Here is an 18,765-nt window from a genome sequence, read left to right on the forward strand (position 1 = left end):
TATATATATATATATATGCATAGGGGGTGTGCTACTCTAGGGATTTCAAAACAGTATCGGATAACTGCTTATGACATGATCGACACACAATTTTCAATAAGCAACCATACTGCTGCGAAAGAATTAGAGAAGCTTTGCAAAGGATATTAGACTCATTGCAAAATTTGGCAGATAGTAGCATGTTGTGGTTGGTTGTGTTCGCTTCTACTACATCTGTTTCTTCACAGGCCATCATATTTAATGTGTTTAATAATCCCACGACAGCTAGCTGTATATTTTCAAAATTTAAACTAAATTTGCTAACAGATTCTGAATTCGAGTTTTCCATAGTATCCCAGAGATGTTTAAATTCGCCAGTTCTCAAAATTCGAGGACTGATAAAATCAGTGATTTGTATACTTAACGGATTAATGGAATAAGAATCAGGGAACCCATCATCTATTTCGTTTTCTTTGGTCAAGAAATATAAAGATAGTTGAAATGTTTGATTAACTATATAGTTGTTACTATTACTTTGTACTTCTGCTGTGTGTGTGATGTTGTTTCTTTCTAAGAGTACATATAAATTTTGGGGTGCGTTGAAATATAAATTTTGAATTGTCGTTTTTTCTAAAATAGACCACTTGTTATCATATGAATTTATTTGCAATGTTATGTCTGAGAGTATATGTTCACTTAATGTATTTTGTATTGTGAATTCTAGTAAAATGTGATTATCATATATATACTTTTTAGCGAAGACTGTATACTCAGCTTCACTTTCTGTTAGTGCTATTGATTTTCCTACAATCTTTAATGTACCCATGTTGTACTTTTCTATAAATGCAGATATATTTTCTAAAAACATATAATCTAAATTTTGTTCAGGTAATTTTGTGCCATTTAGAGTGTTATTAGTGTACAATTCTGCACTGGAACCTTTTCTATTCAAAAAGGTAGAGGAAGCAGGAGAAGATACTGCATCGTTGAAAGTGTTATTGTCTCCCAATTTTTTTATTTCTTCCTTTGCATGTTCGTAATCAAATTCTTCCGTTATATTATTTTCTATATGATTTTTAATCAGATGGAGGATATTTTCTATATGTGCAGGTTTTTCATTAGTTAGAAGTTCATCGATTAGAGGTGCATTAGTTGGGGAATCTGTATTTTTGGATTGATTCGTGTTTATATCGATGTTTGATGAAACTTCTTCAGAATTAATACCATCATGCCGATGCGGATGCTGCTGAATATTATTATTATTAATAATTTCATCCGCTTTTTTACTTTGTAATTCCAAGTGCTTTATTTTTTCCTTCAATATGTGATAGAAAAAGTTCGTGCGATCTCTAACCTCATCATCGTTGTCAGCTAAGAGACAATTTAGGAGAAATAAAATATCTTTTGAATTGTTTCCACATTTTAAAGCAATGTAAAATAATGCATGCATTCCATCAACTCGTATTGTTGAATTTTCAAGAATTAATCTATTATAAATATATCTTATATATTTAGAAGGGTTTTTCGTTTTGGGTATATGTACAAGTAGGAATCTTATAACTCTTAGAAGCAAGGAATTATATTCACAATCTTCTATAAATTCACAGAGTTGTAATATGGCTGTTTCTTCCGAATTTGGTATTTGAGTAATTATTAAAACGATTGCATCTATTGTGTTTGATTTAAATTGATATGACTCTTCATCTCTTAGATTGTTTGCTAAAAAGTCCAAGATGATGTTACATTTGGTTGGATAAATGAAACATAGGTTTTTTAATTCTTCTATAATTTGCATTTTGAAAAAGGTGTTATCTCCACTCATGTAATTATTAATTTGTCCTAATAGTTGATCTATATTGGATTCATTTCCAGTTTTAAGTAAAGTAGTGAATGCTAGGACACATATACTTTTGTTACTGTCTGTTAGTAAATTTTCTATATCTTGATTAATTTTAGATGCAACCTGTGGTCTGTAATGTGCCAGTTTATTTATTTGTCTGATTATGCTAAACTTGTCTACTACTTTGGAAGATAATAAAAAAAGTTGACATACTTTCATACACTCATTTAGTATGTCTACATTGAATACTGTTGTTGAATTTTTCGCTCCTTTGTCATGTTCAATTAATTCGAAAATACATTTTATACATTCAAAAAGAATCATGGGATCTTTGCTTTTTAGACAATTCTTTAAATAATCGAAGCAGACTTTTGTTGTTGGATGAATTAGAAAGTTTCCTTTGTTTGTTGGATAGTCTTGTATATTGTAGATATCTTGAGTACGTGTATGAGACATTACATTCGATGGAGAAGAAGAAGATGAAGAATAATATGCACCAATATAACTCCCCATCTGATTTGTAACAGCATTTGTAGAAGGGCATGTAGTATTTTTCTTAAAATTCCCCAATTCACTTTCCATCTCAGTGGTGTATATCAAATAAGAAGCATACTTGATTAAGAGACAGTTGGCTAGAGATCCAGATAAATTACTTGTAGTTTTATTATAAGAAGAAATGATTTTTTCAAGGGCCAATTTGTCTTGATATTTAATGGAACATAATAATGTTAAGGCATGGAATTGAATCATTGAATTTTTACTATTTATACATTCAGTGACTTCGTGAATCCATTTTTTTACAATATCACAAGATGCATTAAAATATAGATTTAATCCACATAATAAAGAAGAACATGAAACGAAGGAATTTTTATCTACTATGGCTGTTTTTAAATATCGTTCAATTTGTGCTGCCATTGAATAATCTATTATTTTACTTAATACCCTAATAGCATTTGCCCTATAACAATCATTTGCTGAGTTCATATCCTTAGTTAATGAGCTGGTTACAATAAAAACTTCTTTTTCATTTACTGGTAAACTTTTAATTAACAAGTATACCATTCTCCTTAACCTTTCATTATTTGATTGAAATAATTTTGTAATACTAAAAAATATATCTGTACATTCTTGTGATGTTAAGTTCTCCTCCCCTTTATTTATCAAATATAATATTTTTGTCAATATCTGCATGCATTTTTGTGTATTTAAGGGATAGCTTGAGAACACTCTAGTTTCTTGCAAAATGCTTGCCTTGTCTCCTTCGTGTGGATTTACAGAAGATTTTTCATCATCATACTTTGCATCTTTTAGTAGATTCCTTTGAATTTTATCCTTTATCCCAATTGGTTTCAGCATTTTTTTTTTTTTTTTTTTTTTTTTACCTCCCTCTCGTTTTTGTCCTCTTCCTATGTCTAGTTTTGTGGGATTGCTTTTGCTTTATACTTTTGCTTCTAATTTTTTGTACGTAAGAATGCCTCTACGTTATTTCTTTCCCTTTTTGCATCTCTCCCTTATGACAGGAGGAGAGAATGGCATAAAACAAATGATTTAACGGCAGAATGTGTACTTTTTCCGTTATAAAAAAAAAAAAAAAACACACACATACGTCTTTATTTGCATTAACGATGAATAACTACTTGTACACGAACATTCAATTCGAGTGGAACATTTTTTACAGACACGTGTTTATATGTGCACTTCTGCAATTGTCTCGATTATTTTTCACGATTGTTGTCCTACATAGGAGGTTATTCCAAAACTAGTGGGTTTGAAAGAAGTGGAAGAGGCAGATGGAAGGGGAGAGAAAAATCAGTTATATAATGCTAATAAGAATATGAAATTTGATTAGAACAGTGACTGATATGAATAACTTTTTGCGTTTCGTATTGAACGGTTGGGAAGACTTTGTACCCGTATAAAACAAGCTAAATGGTGATTGTTCTATTTTGCTACTCTATGTGTGTATATATTTTATATGACATTTTTTTTTTTTTTTTCATAACAAACTCTTATGCTATACAAGTTTTTCTCAGCGTTAAACAATGCTTAACACGTTGTGCTAATTTGTATATGCTTCTGGCAATTTTTAGGGATGATCTAACTTGTTATATGTTTTTCATCATTTGGGAAATTTTTGCATTTTATTCTATCTTTCACTCTTTTTACTTCTTTTCTCTTTTTACTTCTTTTCTCTTTTTACTTCTTTTCTCTTTTTACTTCTTTCCTCTTTTTACTTCTTTCCTCTTTTTACTTCTTTTCTCTTTTTACTTCTTTTCTCTTTTTACTTCTTTCCTCTTTTTACTTCTTTCCTCTTTTTACTTCTTTCCTCTTTTTACTTCTTCCCTCTTTTTACTTCTTTCCTCTTTTTATTTTTTCAATTTTTTGTTTCCTTAGAGTGCCGATCGTTACGCTGCTATTATTTATGCTCTATCTTATCGCAATAAATTAGGTTGTGATAACTTTTTCTAATCCTCAAAATATATCTCTCACTTTTGGTGCATTTATCTTAAAACATATTTAATTGAGAAAAAAAAAAAAAAAAGAGTAATAATTTTTGGAAAATCATGGGAAGGGAAATTTTGAATAATTATTTCTACGATCTCTTTTTCTTTTTCTTCAATTCTGCTAATTGTTATGCTATGAAAATAGGGGCTAAATGAGAGTATTACAATGTGCTGCACTGCACTACATGTGATATACATATATATATGTATATGTTTTTTTTTCAGCAAAATTACAATACCTCATTGGTTATATAATGTTTATAAATATTTTGTAAATGAGCTCTGTGCTTTACACTCTCGCACTGTGAGATGAAAATGGGTGTTTATATAATGACGAATGTGATACTATCAATGAGTTCATTATATGCACACCATTTGAATAGTGTATAAAAGAGCCAATAAAAAATTGAAGAAAAAAGGTAAGAGAAACATCCCTAAAGGTACAATATGTAAGAGTGAGCATATGTGTAACTTTTGTTTATTTCCCTTGCTCTGATCCCCAGTTTTCGCCTATGATGTGCATGCATACAATACGTACATGAATACATGCATAAAATATAATGCATAAAATATAATGCATAAAATATAATGCATACATATAATGCATACATATAATGCATACATATAATGCATACATATATGTATAAACCCTATTTTGTACATAATGTGTACCATCATTTCTGATGAGAAGACCCCAGAGGACATTCTTTAATCAGAAGAGTTTTGATACTTTTCCTTTCTCATGCAAAATTTGCTACATACAATAAATCAATACACATTATCCCCTGATCTTATACGAAGCGCACAAAACACGCACATTTGTTTTGTTTATAAACTGAAATAGTTAACCAAATGTCATTTTCTCCACAATTAATGTTTCGGTTTAATCACAAATTTTTTTTTTACAAGAAAAAAAGGGCTTAAATAAAGTAGCAAAGTAATTACGCTTAATTGTTTTAACTCTTTTTATTTTTACACATGTTTTTTTTTTTTTTTTTTTTTTTTTTTTTACAGAATTCATCGTAAACAAAATCAGGGTATTATATTCTGAATTATATGTAACAACAGCCCGCTAAAAAAAAAAAAAAAAAAAAAAAAATTACACTATTGACATATGGTCTAAAGTAAAAAAAGTATTATTTCCGTTCTTCACATGATTTTTTGTTATGAATTCTACTATATTTTATCTATAGACACGGGTTCTTGTTTATATCATGTAAAAAGGAAAATATGAAAAAAGTTAATAATCTGATGCTTGTGTACATATATGTGTATATGTATATGTTTGCAATTTGGGAAAGGTTCCAATTTCGTATAGATTTTTTTTTTTTTTTCCAAGAAATGTTTTATTAATTTTGCGTATGTCAACTTGGGGGTGAGGGGGAAAGATGAGATGCTTAGGCATATAACACTACTCTGTTAGGTGAATAACCATCCAGATATACATTCTCCATACGTTCACATCATCCACATGAACATAGTGGGTAGGCCAAAATTAGGTTGCAAGGATGGCCATAAAATATACACATGTATACACACAAACATGAACACCATGTGCAGACACTTTTGTTACAGTAAGACATCAAAAAAAATGCGAAAAATAGTAGGGAATGAAATAATGGAAAAATAAATAATGGAAAAATAAAGAATTCCCTTTATGCCATTTCCAAAGGTATGCTTTGAACAACTCCTTGATGTACCCATTTTATTTAAATAATTTTTTTACTAAAGCTGGTAAATTCATTCTCCAAACCTTATGTAAAATATCCCTGAACACATAGTGGATATTATTCCTAGATACAAATTATCAAAGAATTTTTTTTTTTTTTTTACAAAACTTGACATGTATACGAAACAATTTTTACATAAAATTTAAAGAATCATTCATGTTTATAATAATAAATATATTTAGACACAAATTTATGCACTTGTTATATAACACTTTATTTCACAAATAAACACTTACTAATAAAAATATTCATCAAAACGGAATTTTATTTTATTTTATTTTTTTTTTTTTTTTTTGAGCACATGTATGTGTGTGTGTGTATTTTTTTACTAGAAACAGTTTACTATACAATGAAATTTGAAAAAAAAAAAAAAAAAAAAAAAAAAAAATGCGAACACGAATATATTTATATATGTAAAGGCATGATGCTTTTTTTGTATATGTAGAAATATATGATTTATTTTTTTTTTCACTACTTGTCTGATTATCTGTTTGTACAAAAATGTAGAAGAAGAGACATATTTTTTAAAAAAAAGGAGTAATAATCGCTATGAAATTGGAGGAAGGTGTGCAGAAACGCAACCTGCTCCCAAGGCATTCCGTTTGGTTTTGTTTTATCTTATTGTGGTTATCACTATTGTCATCATCAATGTCATTATCACTCTCATCATCATAACCATTATCATCATTAGTGTAATCGTCATCATAATCACCATCATTATTAACACTGTTATTAGTACTTGCCCCTTTTTTCATTCGAGTTGTATACCTGTTGTACCTATCCACGTAAACATTTTTAGACAGATGTACATTTCTTTGAAGCGGTAAATGGCTATGCTGCAAGATTCCTATAATATTTGAGGCACCAAGGGTATGATCTGTTTAGTAGTGTGTTCAATCCTTTTTTTTTTTTTTTTTTTTTTTTTTTTTTTTTCTACTGCTGAAAATTGTAATGTGAACAATTAGCCCAACTCGTAAGACAAAAGTTCTTTACATCACCATGTACTTGTGAAATGGTATGGAACAATTAGTTAGACATCATGTGGGGTAGGGAGGAGACTTGACTAAAATTTCCTCTTATATAATTTTGCGCAGATAGGGAAATCTGTTTATATACATGTGTGGGGGGATATATCTGATTCATCAGTTTTTTTTTTTTTTTTTTTTTTCCAAGACATGCTCCCTTTTCTATCGTATAGAATTAATTAGGAACATGGATTTTTACACCTGTTTGATTGTAACATGTTTTTTTTTCTTCCCTTTCCTGATATTCCTGCTTTTTCTGCATTTGCAAAACGTTCCTTTCACTAGAAATAGCTAATTTATATTCTGTGTTGAATGAATCTACACTATTATCTTTGTTGGATGAATAATGCAAATCGAAGTCACTATAATCGTAGGTGGATGAACTGGATGTTTTGTTCACATTTTCCCGAATGGTTTCATCTAGTCCTATGGTAGTTTTTATAACATGATTATTCGGATGGAGATATGCACAGGATTTGTTGTTACTAATGTTGACTTTGTGATTGTTTTCCTTTACACATCTGTTGACACTGTTGATCCCATCAAAATAGTTTCGTGTGCTGGATGCTTGGGAATGGTGCATTTCATTGAACACTTTTTGCTCATCCAAGCTGCAATGAGAAAGGGTACTTGGATTACCCGCATTATTTTGCAAATGGAAATTCATTGAAATTCTGTCCTTGTTCATAGATGTTAACATTTTTTTATCATTCGTTAATTTCTCCTCTTCCGTAAAATCCATCAACAGCATCTGCTCATACCTCTCCTTGGTATTTACACATGGTTTGTTCTGGTTATTCTGGTTGTTCTGGTTGTTCTGGTTGTGGTTGTGGTTGTGGCTGTGGTTGTGGCTGCGATCGTAGCAACCAATTCCATTGATGCGTTTGCTAACATTATTGTCCGTAGAGCCTGTTCCATTGTCACAGTTGGCTGTACTGCCGAAAGACTTTATGAATTTCATAAAACTTGCATTTTCTATTTTTTCCACACCTTTACTGGTACTATTACAATCATTCTCCTCATACGTGGTTTCATAATTGGCAATGCTGGAGAAACTGAGGATTGCTGATTCATTTTCATTCTTTCTCTCATTTATCTTTAATGTGTTATTACTCTCATGGGATTTTTCACTTTTGTCGTAACATTTCTTACCTGTACAAGAGTTGTGTTCTGTCTTGCTACTTGATGTATGATAATTTTCCGTCATATTGATATGGTTCATAAGAACATGATTCAATTTTGCTTCTCCCATTTTTTTATCATTATTATTGGTATTTCCTTTTGTGTTATTCATAAAATTATTTATTATACTGTCATTCATATCTGAATTTGTGTTGTTACTACTATTTAATTCATCCAACATTACTCCAGGGGTGTTGTTATCTGTAAAAAATTTTTGTTCGTCTTTATTCAAAATGTAATTAAAATGTTTTACCTTTTCATTACGTTTAATGTCTACTGAATGTAGTGTATTAATAGAAATTTCTTTGTTTCTTTTTTCATTTTTATCTGCTCCATTTATTTTTTCTCCGCAATGATCAATATGGACTTCTAAATTATAGTCCTGATAGTTTTCATTCTGCAATTTTTTTTTGTTCATAATAGAAAAACTATTTTCATATACGTTATTTGCTTCGTTCCTACTGTCACGATTATTGGGATTGAAATTTGATAGGTTACTTATAGTCGGAATTTTTGTGTTTGTTTCCATGTGTGTAATTTTTTTATTGTCAATGTAGTGTTTATTTTTGTCATTTTCATAATCCTTATTCATAAGTATGTTCATGAATTTTCTAGGATGTTCATTTTCTGTTATTTTTCCTCCCCAATTATTTGCCTTTATTTCATTTCCTTTGGTTAGTAAGATATTGTTCCTATTCTCTTCTCCATTATTTCTTTTGCTTTGCAACAAATAATTCCTTTTTTCTCTTGTCTTTTCTGCTTCTGCATAAGAATTAAATCTTTCAATAGTGATGTTCTTTATTTGAGAGTTTTCCATATACCCGGAATACTTATCTATTAAATTTCTTGAAAGATCATTCGTATTTTCCATTTTATCGCACACGTTAGACATTGCATTTGCAGAAGTAATTGACGTCGCAGATGTAGCTGCTTTGCTAAGATAATCTCTCATATTTGTGGAACAGTCAAATGGTTCTTTGGTTTTACTTAAACATTGTGAATAACAAAAACCTGTTATATCTGCAATAGGGTTTTCTACCCCATTTGTTAACTCATCTTCATAGTCAGAAGTATGCAACTCATTTTTCACCTTTTCACCATTTTTCCCTCCCCCCCCTTCAAAAGAAGAATTGTCTATTTTATTTTTTTTGGATATAATATTTTCATCATGCATACTTTTATCCAATTTTTTCATATTCATTTTAATCATTTCAGCATTTGAAGAACAAGAGGTGATGCTTTTATGTTGTACTAAAAAATCAACGGAACCTATTTCTCCCTTTTTTCTGGTCATTTTTTTGTCTATTTGGTGTTTTATATTTATATCAAAATTTGGTACATTTATGTTTAAATCATTTTCCTGGTCAGAGTTTCTGATTTTAAATTGATTGTAGTTACGACTATTGTTGCAAAGGCTTATACCTGATTGATTTTTGGGATCCATATGATAACACTTTTGCTCAAGGAAATCAGTGCTCTTTTCTCTTACTTCGTTTAAACTCATTTCATACAAATTGGTTAAATTTTTTCTTAATTTTTTTTTTAACTCTTTTGAATTTTCCAATAATGAATTGATTTCATCTGAATAGGAATCCTTCTTCATAGTGGATTTTCTATTTTTCTCTGATTTGTTGATGTTGAAATTGTTAGCATATATTTTGATATACTTTTCGTCATCATTTTTGTCATCGCTATTTTCATCACTATTTTCATCACTTTTGTCATCACTATTTTCATCACTTTTGTCATCACTATTTTCATCACTTTTGTCATCGCTATTGTTATCATTCTTGTCATTGCTGTTGTAATCCTTTTCGATTTCATCATCGCTGTCTGTGTCTTTCCCGTCCTGCTCCTCCTCCTCTTCATCTTGCAACAAACCTTTTCTTTGTTTCCATTTCTTCTTCCCTGGAGGGGGTTCTTCCAAGTCTGCTATTGCCTTTTCACGTGTTCGCGGTTTATATTCTGAAAGTCCCCCACGACTTTCTTCCTTGTATATTTGGCCATTTGTACCTAGTCTTCCAAGTTTATCAAGTTTGTCCAGTTTGTCTATTTTTTCGAGTCTACTCGTTTTTCTTTCTGTACCCAACTTTTTGGCCTCATCCCCCTTATTCCCATTTCGTGCATTTCCCATATTGGCTATTTTGCTGACTTCTTCGATCAAATTTGTCCCCGCATGATCCTTCGATAAACTTAAATTCTTTGAGGTACTAAAGGTTCGTTGAAGCACATCTTGATATTTGCCTGTACAAATCTCCTTCATATGACTTCTGAACTTTTCGGTTTCTATTTTTTGATCCTTTTCCATGGAAAAAAATTTCGATGGCTTTCTGTTCAAAGTGATTTTGCAATTCGTGCAATTTTCCTCATTCGCATCATTCACCATTTCCATCTCTCCTTCTGACACATTAATGGCAATATTTCTATTTCTTTTCAGAAAAATAGTATCATCATTTTCGTTCATACCCTTTTTTTCACTTTTATATATGCCGTTGTGGTTTACATCTCCAGAGTCGTCAAGAAAATCCGTATTTTTTTTTTTATTTTTACAATTCAAAACATCATATGCTTCACTTGTGCTATAACATTTTTCTCCAAAATTATTAATATGGTTATTTTTTCTGCTATCAAATTTTTTTCCGTTTTTCATATACGTAATGTCGCTATTCTTGCTACCCAATGTACCGTTGTTGTTACGTTCTCCTTTGTTATGATTACTGTTATCATTATGTTCCTCTTCTTCCTCTTCGTAGCTTCCATCTTTCTTGTCACCATATTTGTCATCTTCTTTATCATCGTCTTTGTTATCGTCTTCTTCATTATCAGCATCTTCATCTTCATCGTCTTCTTCTTCATCGTCAGCATCATCATCATCGTCTTCATAATCATGGTCATCCTCACACTCTTGTTCTTGCTCTACATCACCTTCTACATCTTCTACTTCTTCTACTTCTTCCTCTTCTGTGAATCCTTGCTCAATGTCTCGTTCTTGATTACCCGTACAGATTTTATTGTACACGCCTTTCTTCTGTTTGTTCATATTGTTCATTTTACTCTTTTCGTGAATTTTTATATTTTCAGGGTCTTCCCTCAAGATAGCACACATATTTTCATTTTTATTCTTGTGCATATAATTTTTATCTACAATGGTGTTAGCATTCCCCCGCATACTACTGCAATTGTCATCTTCATCCTCCTCATCGTTTATGATGATTGCATCATTTGCATTTTTTATCCTAAATTCTTCTTTTTTCTTTTTAGAAAAATTTTCTTTCTTAACGCTATCAAAGTCATCATTGATTATGAGGACATTATCCTTCTTGCAATTTTCAACATGTACGGATGGGGATCCATATATAGCGTTGGCGTTCCTATTCACATTCGTGTTTTTTTTTTGAGGGTTATTTGTAGGAGGACCATTCCCATGGTCAAAATGTTTATCATTGTTATAACTGCTGCTAGTAGTACTTTTGTCTGCTTTTCCAAAATTTTTGGAATCTCTAATGTGCTTTGTTCTACTGTCGTTGCTTCTACAAAAATTGGGATCATTTTTCTTTACAGAACAGCAATTGATTCTATTTTTAAAATTATTTTTCATCATATAATAAAGAATCTCATAATCATTTTTCAAACAAGAATGCGAATATTTGTTAGTACTATTTTTATCCTTTTGGTTATCTGTATCTAGGACTATAGTTGTCTTGTTACTTTTCGATGTAGAAGCATCTTCCTTTACTAGTTCATTGATTTTATTTATTTTCCCGTTTGTGATAGAAGAAATTGAATTAGTTGAGATGGCCGAGTTAGTCGAGTTCACTGAATTACCAGAATTAATCGAATTAATGGTTGAAATGGAAGAAATGTTTTTAAAAAAATTCCAGTTATTCGATAACAAGTAAATCCATCTACTTTTAACCTTTTCATGCCACAGAAATTTCGAGTTCTGTAAACTAAAATTGTTTAACATTTCCGTTACCCATGGATGATCTAACACATTTTGCAAACTTAATCTTTCATTTGGATTTGATGAAGTCAATTTAACAAATAAATCCCATGCTTTTAAATTTTCCCTAAATCTACTTGGGGGTTTTGAATGTCTCAAATTATGCACTGTTTTTAAAATAGTTTGTGCAACTTTTGAGCATTCAATTCCTTTTTGTCGACATACAAATCTTCCAGAAATGAATAATATCATGTTCATACCAAGAGCATAATTATCAATTTTTTCTGTCATTGGTCCTGTGTTTCTTAAGACCTCAGGTGGATTTATTTCTAAAGTTCCTGGCCATTCAGTTGGATGTAAATTACAAGAATCTATATGTTCTGACCATCCAAAATCAGCTATTACAATTCTTTTGTTATCATATCTTAAAATATTTGTTGGCTTTAAATCTCTATGAACAATATTCATATCTTGAATATACCACATACCTTGCAATAATTGAATAAAATAAAGAAAAGCTTCAGACATATTACTTGATAAATTTTCTTTCCACAATGTCCCATCATTTGCATAATCTTGAATTAATATCCATCCTTCTTTTCCTCCTATAACTTTATGTAATTTTATTACTCCTGGACATTGGCATATTGATAAATTAATTATTTCTTTTGTAAACATTTCAACAATTCGATTAAAAGATTCTTTGGGAAATTGATTTGGCTGTAATAATTTTGCTGCAAATATTTCGTTAGTTATTTTATGTTTTACTTTCCATACTTGTGCATAAGTTCCCTTTCCTAAATTGTTCAAAACCACATAATCTTTAAAGCAACTATCGTTTGTTCTTATTATCCTTATTTGATTATGTAATACGTTGGGTAATTGTAAAACGTCGTTGCTGGTAGACAGATTTGAACCTATTTTAACCTCTTCATTTTTTCTACCTTTTATGTAATTTCTTTTGCAATAATTATCAGCAAATTCATTGTTGTCTTTGCTGTTGTTATTTAGCATTTTAACATTTCTTTTAGTATCAGAAAAATCCATATTTTATTATTTTATTTTTAAGGAAATATTTGGGGAATGTGTTCATTCACAGCAAATATGGTGCTTCTGATCCTCGTTAATGATTCGTTTAAGTTGGGTTATATCTAGAGATGTGTATTCATATGAGAATATGTGTGCCCTTATATATAGGTATAATTTCATATATATACGTATTGTATAGATGTATACATAAACACTTACATACATGGTTAAGTATGCACGCAAATATGTATCAATATTTTTATCCATTCGCGTTGTTATCCAGATCCTTCTTTAAGCATGCAGCTACAACTTCGAATGTACCTATGGAAGCAGAAATCTTTTTTTTTTTTTTTTTTTTTTAATTTTTATTCCTCTTGTTCTATTTTTTCTCTTAATCAAAATATATATTATCATACAACTTGTAACGAGTTCAAGTATAGTTAAATTGTTGTAATGGTTCCCATATACTAATTCTCACTGTTGTAGCGTAGCTACATATATTTAATTTGATTATCTTTTTGTTCTCTTTATAAAATTTCTTCCGGGTTGTATTATTCTGAAGTGCAAGTTGTTATCATATTTTTATTTCGTTTCTTTCTTCATTAATCATGACTTCTATGTTCTGAAATAATTGTGTGTGGTTTTTTTTTTTTTTTTTTTTTTTTTTTTAAAACACTTTCTTGAATATATTTTTTTATGGATTATTATTTATTTTTTATTATTATTTATTTTTTTTTATTTAAGGGTTTTATTTCTACAAATGTGCACATATAACAAAACACAACCAATAAATGTGTTAATGAAATTGACAAAATAATCAGAAACAAGCTAAACAAGAACAAAAAAAAGAAAATAAAATTATAAATGAAAACATGGTAATATTAGTTAAATTAAAAGGGAATACATAAACAAAAATTAAAAATTGGTACATAGACACACACACACACATTATAACAAATTTATATAAGGCCTAAACAAAAAATTATTAGTGGGCATACAATTGACGCATTGTTGAATAGTGGACTAGTACGAGCACAAAAAAAAAAAAAAAAAAAATAGTAAAAAAAAAAAATAAAACAAAATAAAAGTGTGCGCTTGGGTGGATGAATGAAAAAGGTTAATAAATAAAGGAAGTACAAAATCAAATACAAAATTCAATAGAAAAAGTGAAAATAAAAACTAAAATAAAATAAATATATGAGACAAAGTTAAAAATTATATTAATCACAAACTCTACAAATTTAGACAGAATACGAAGATGTTAACAAGAATACATTTGGAAATATTGCTTGTATTACATCTGCATAAAGAACATCAAAGCAAAAAGGATAAAGTAAAAACTATAACAAATGTAGGTATATAGAAAAAAGACTATCATTTTGATACAACTTTGTTGAAATAACAATAATTATAAACGTTTAATTTTTATTAATATTTCTTTTGTGCATTAATCTCAAACGATCAAAATGTTAAATGATCAATCTGGTGAGTAATCAAATAACGGAATAGTCAAATAGCGGAATAGTCAAATAGCGGAATAGTCAAATAGCGGAATAGTCAAATAACGGAATTGTCAAATAACGGAATAGTCAAATAACGGAGTAATAAAAATGTCAAACACTTATGCAAATATGAAATGTTGAAAAACGATTAATTTCTGTCTATTCGCGTGAAAACATATACGCAAATACGTGTATAAAAACATACATAAATACAAGTGTAAACATATAAATGCATATATTGAGGTGCACACATAAGTACATAAAAAAAATAAAAAAAAAAACATACAACACAAAACAAGTAACAATTCTTTACAATTCGGGCAAATATAACACAACAACTTTTTATTTATTTATTTATTTTTTTTTTTAATTATTATTATTAATAATCCCCTCTCTCTAACTCTCAATTTTGGAATTTTATAATTTTAAACAAAATCTTTATTCTATTGCAGCAAAAAAAAAAAAAAAAAAAACAATGCTACTTTTGTTTAGAAGTCTTTTTACACAAATAGTGCAATAATTTGTGTGCACTTCATATACATTTTTTTTTTTTTTTTTTTTTAATTTGTTGTTATACAAGTGCTAACAATATAATTTTTTTTTTTTTTTTACCAACTAAAATTTATAAAAGCATAATGAAAAAAAAAAAAAAAAAAAAAAAAAAAAAAAAAAAATTAAGTGAAAAATATTTATAATACCAGCTTTGACGAGAAAAAAAAAAAAAAAAAAAAAAAAAAAACACATCATACAACATCGCAGCAGAATATTATATAGGACATGGTTTTAATATCATTTTTAATGTTTATGCTTGTGTATACATAATCATGTACATAGTAAAATGCATGTGTATACTAACATATAAAAAATTATATTTGTGTTTAAAAAAAAAAAAAAAAAAAAAAAATCTATGTTTTAAAATACGTAAAGTACATTGATATGGGATGAATTTATATATTTCCCTTTTGCGCATTTTCCATGCATGAGTATTACACAATTAGGTAATGGTAGATTTTCCTTTTTTTTATTTGCATCTGTTGGTGATTATTTCGTGAAATGTTTATGTGACTATACGCAGAAATGGTGACATTACGTGCTTCATTCACTAGGACATATAGAAACGCTTTAGTATAGTGGTATAACGGAGATATTAGACTATGTATATGCGTGTGGGGAAAGTAAAAATTTGTGTACATATATGTATATATACTCGTATGTGTATGTGTGCGTGTAACCAATTACTCATTTATTTACCTTACAATATTGAAATATATGCAATTAATGTATACGCCATTTTCCATGTGTATGGTTTTTGTGCGCACTTGTTTGAATGAATGAAATTTTTACACACTAAGTGGGTGATATATGTACGAATGTGGCTACACATGAATGCATGTGAATTGATATGCAGATATTTTGGTCCGCATAAAAAATTGAAAACTTGTATAGCACTATCTTTTCATTCTTTTTTTTTTTTTTTTTTTTTTTTTTTTTTTTGATATTGGTAATTTCTGCAAACATGTGTAAAGTTTTCCTCTTTGGACATGATACATTTCTTTTTTTCTTTTTTTTTGAATATTACATCAAGAAGGTGCAATTTCTTAAAATAATATTAGTTTTTCTTCCCATTTTCCCATTTACATTTTTTCTTTTCATATTATATATATTTTTAATTCATTTACGCTGTTGTTATTCACTGCTATCTAGTGCACTTCATTTGTTATTTTTAAAAAAGAAAGACAATAATTATTTGCGAACAGGTTGCAATTTTTTTCAGAATTATATATGTTTAGAACAAAATATTATGGTTGCAAAAGGCATGTGTAATTTGTGATTTCCCTTTGTCTTGGAGCACTGTAGTTGGATTTCGAGTAAACGAAAGGACGTTGACACTCCAACTAATGCATGTTGGGGAAGTTTTACCTTTGCATAATTAATCATTTATTTAATTTGCACATTTGTATGATTAAGCTATTTTCCCCGCATTTCTCGTTTATATATTTTGTTCATTTCCCCACATGGAGAATTTCCATTACATCCGCCTTATTTCGTTCATAATTTCGGGAATGAACTATTTATGCGTTCATCACCCTTGTGTAAAAATTGCGTCAACGTATTATTTTCATCCATTGAAAATAATTTATTAAAAACGAAGAAGTTACTTGATAATAGTGTATTATTTCAAAGTAAGAAACGTGTTATGGGTTTTTATGGAAAAAAAAAAAAAAAAAAAAAAAAAAAAGAACGAAACAAAATAAAGCAAAACTGAACAAAATAAAGCTAAATTGGGGTAAAATTAAAGAAAAAAAAAAATATATATAAGGGTAACAAAAAGTGAGGTAATATTCTTTTTAGTACTATGTTGTATTTTGCACCCCTTGAGATTATTATATCTCCAAGAATGTATGTAAAAAGTAAGTGATAGGGTGAATGCATCATGTCTAGTTTGTATGAACCTACATATGTATTCATGTACTTGGGTAAGCTGAATGTTCAAAACGGTAAATAAATCAGGTTTCTCCATTTGACATAAACTGAATGTGCAAATTTTAAAGCAGGAAATTTAAAAATATCATAAAAAGGAAAAGAAATTTGTTTACATTTAAAATGTTTTGTTGGGTCAATCAAATAAAAAAGTAATCCAAAAAAAATAGATCTTACATTAAAAAAAAAAAAAAAAAAAAAAAAAAAAAAAGGCAATAAAAATAAACTGAATATATTCCCTCACACCAAATAATTTCCTAATTCATATATACATTATAATGTTATGATAATATTATACAGACTGGGAATGTGCTATCTGTTAAATGTTATATAGATTAAGACCTATATTGGCTGAATTCCCTTTATATTTTATCCTGTTTTTATGAACTTATTTTTAACATGATTTTATCATGGGATAAACATTAAATGATGGACATGTTGTGGGCCGAGTTATCTGATATGGTTTTTCCACACAAATGACATTTGCCTAATTTGTAAGCACTAAAAGAAGAGAGTCAGTAAAAGGAGTAAATTTTGTTTATGCCGTGAAAGAGGGAGATGGAGGAGACATAAGCCTTAAAATTAGGGGTAAATTATGTACAAATGGGTAAGCCTATGTAAATAATAATATACGTATATATGACAACATTAGTCCTTTTCTCAAACTTTCTAACCATGTAGAGCAATATTTTCCGTCAAAATGGAGTTGACTGTTGCATTTTTTGCACTTGCTTCTATTCGGATTAAAACTATTGAAAAAAAGACACATGGAAAAAAAAAAAAAAAAAAAAAAAAAAAAAACAGCAAAAATGCAGATATGAAAATGAAATTACATTTTTTAAATTGTAAAAAAATTTATACACATTAAAACAGTGAGAAAAAAATAAATATTTTATGAACATTTGGAAATGAATACTTTTGCTTGCTTTTTCTGTATTCTAATAATTTATTCCCTCCATAAGACCTGCTTGAGCCTGTGAAGTGAAATGTTTTGCGTATATATTATTTTATTTTTTGACAATGAGTTGTACATGCATTGGGGTTTAAAAATGAATTTGGTTCATCATAAAATGGGTATTATTATGACGGCACAGTTTTATTGAGCATGACAGTAAATTAAGAATAGTTCATGATAATAGTGCTTTATAAATAAGTAAGCACATAAACAAGTTTTGTATGTATATATTTTTTAAGAATTTTTTATACGTCTTATGTATTCATCAATAATATCTCATTTTTGTATCACACATTAAACTGGTCTGCACGTCAGCTAGAAAACAAGGTACAAAATTCTTAAAAAAAAAAAAATTACTATTCTTTACGTCTGGGGTCGGTAGCTTTTTTAGCTTCTTCTCGCATTTATCGCATGGCATTTTGTTAGAAAAGTTTTTCTTAATCTCTGATTAGAATTTTTTTCCCACATAAATATCACTGTTATTTTGCTTGTAACTCATTATGTGGTAATATTGTTCGTTGTGCAAATTCGTCCCATCTGAATCGTTATATAATTTTTTTTACTTTATTTTTTGCTCGATTTTATATGACGT

The 18,765-nt window shown here is 29.0% G+C and overlaps 3 protein-coding genes across 3 annotated transcripts; all 3 read right to left on the reverse strand.

The window, feature by feature from the left end:
- Window positions 1–31: 31 nt before the first annotated feature.
- On the reverse strand, window positions 32–3,178 carry PGO_094130 (coatomer subunit gamma; the record flags this gene model as incomplete). The annotated part of the gene is made up of 1 exon (XM_028688000.1): window positions 32–3,178. One exon carries the CDS (start codon window positions 3,176–3,178, stop codon window positions 32–34), a length of 3,147 nt encoding a protein of 1,048 aa, XP_028543801.1.
- A 4,078-nt stretch (window positions 3,179–7,256) lies between these two features.
- Window positions 7,257–13,253, reverse strand: PGO_094140 (protein kinase domain containing protein; the record flags this gene model as incomplete). The annotated part of the gene is made up of 1 exon (XM_028688001.1): window positions 7,257–13,253. The coding sequence occupies one exon, from the start codon at window positions 13,251–13,253 to the stop codon at window positions 7,257–7,259; it is 5,997 nt and encodes a 1,998-aa protein (XP_028543802.1).
- A 4,387-nt stretch (window positions 13,254–17,640) lies between these two features.
- On the reverse strand, window positions 17,641–18,591 carry PGO_094150 (cysteine-rich PDZ-binding protein; the record flags this gene model as incomplete). The annotated part of the gene is made up of 4 exons (XM_028688002.1): window positions 17,641–17,719; window positions 17,893–17,967; window positions 18,135–18,192; window positions 18,531–18,591. 4 exons carry the CDS (start codon window positions 18,589–18,591, stop codon window positions 17,641–17,643), a joined length of 273 nt encoding a protein of 90 aa, XP_028543803.1.
- Window positions 18,592–18,765: the final 174 nt, after the last annotated feature.

This window comes from Plasmodium gonderi (genome assembly GCF_002157705.1).
Source record: "Plasmodium gonderi DNA, contig: Chr09, whole genome shotgun sequence".
In the NCBI taxonomy this organism is placed as follows: Eukaryota; Apicomplexa; class Aconoidasida; order Haemosporida; family Plasmodiidae; genus Plasmodium; species Plasmodium gonderi.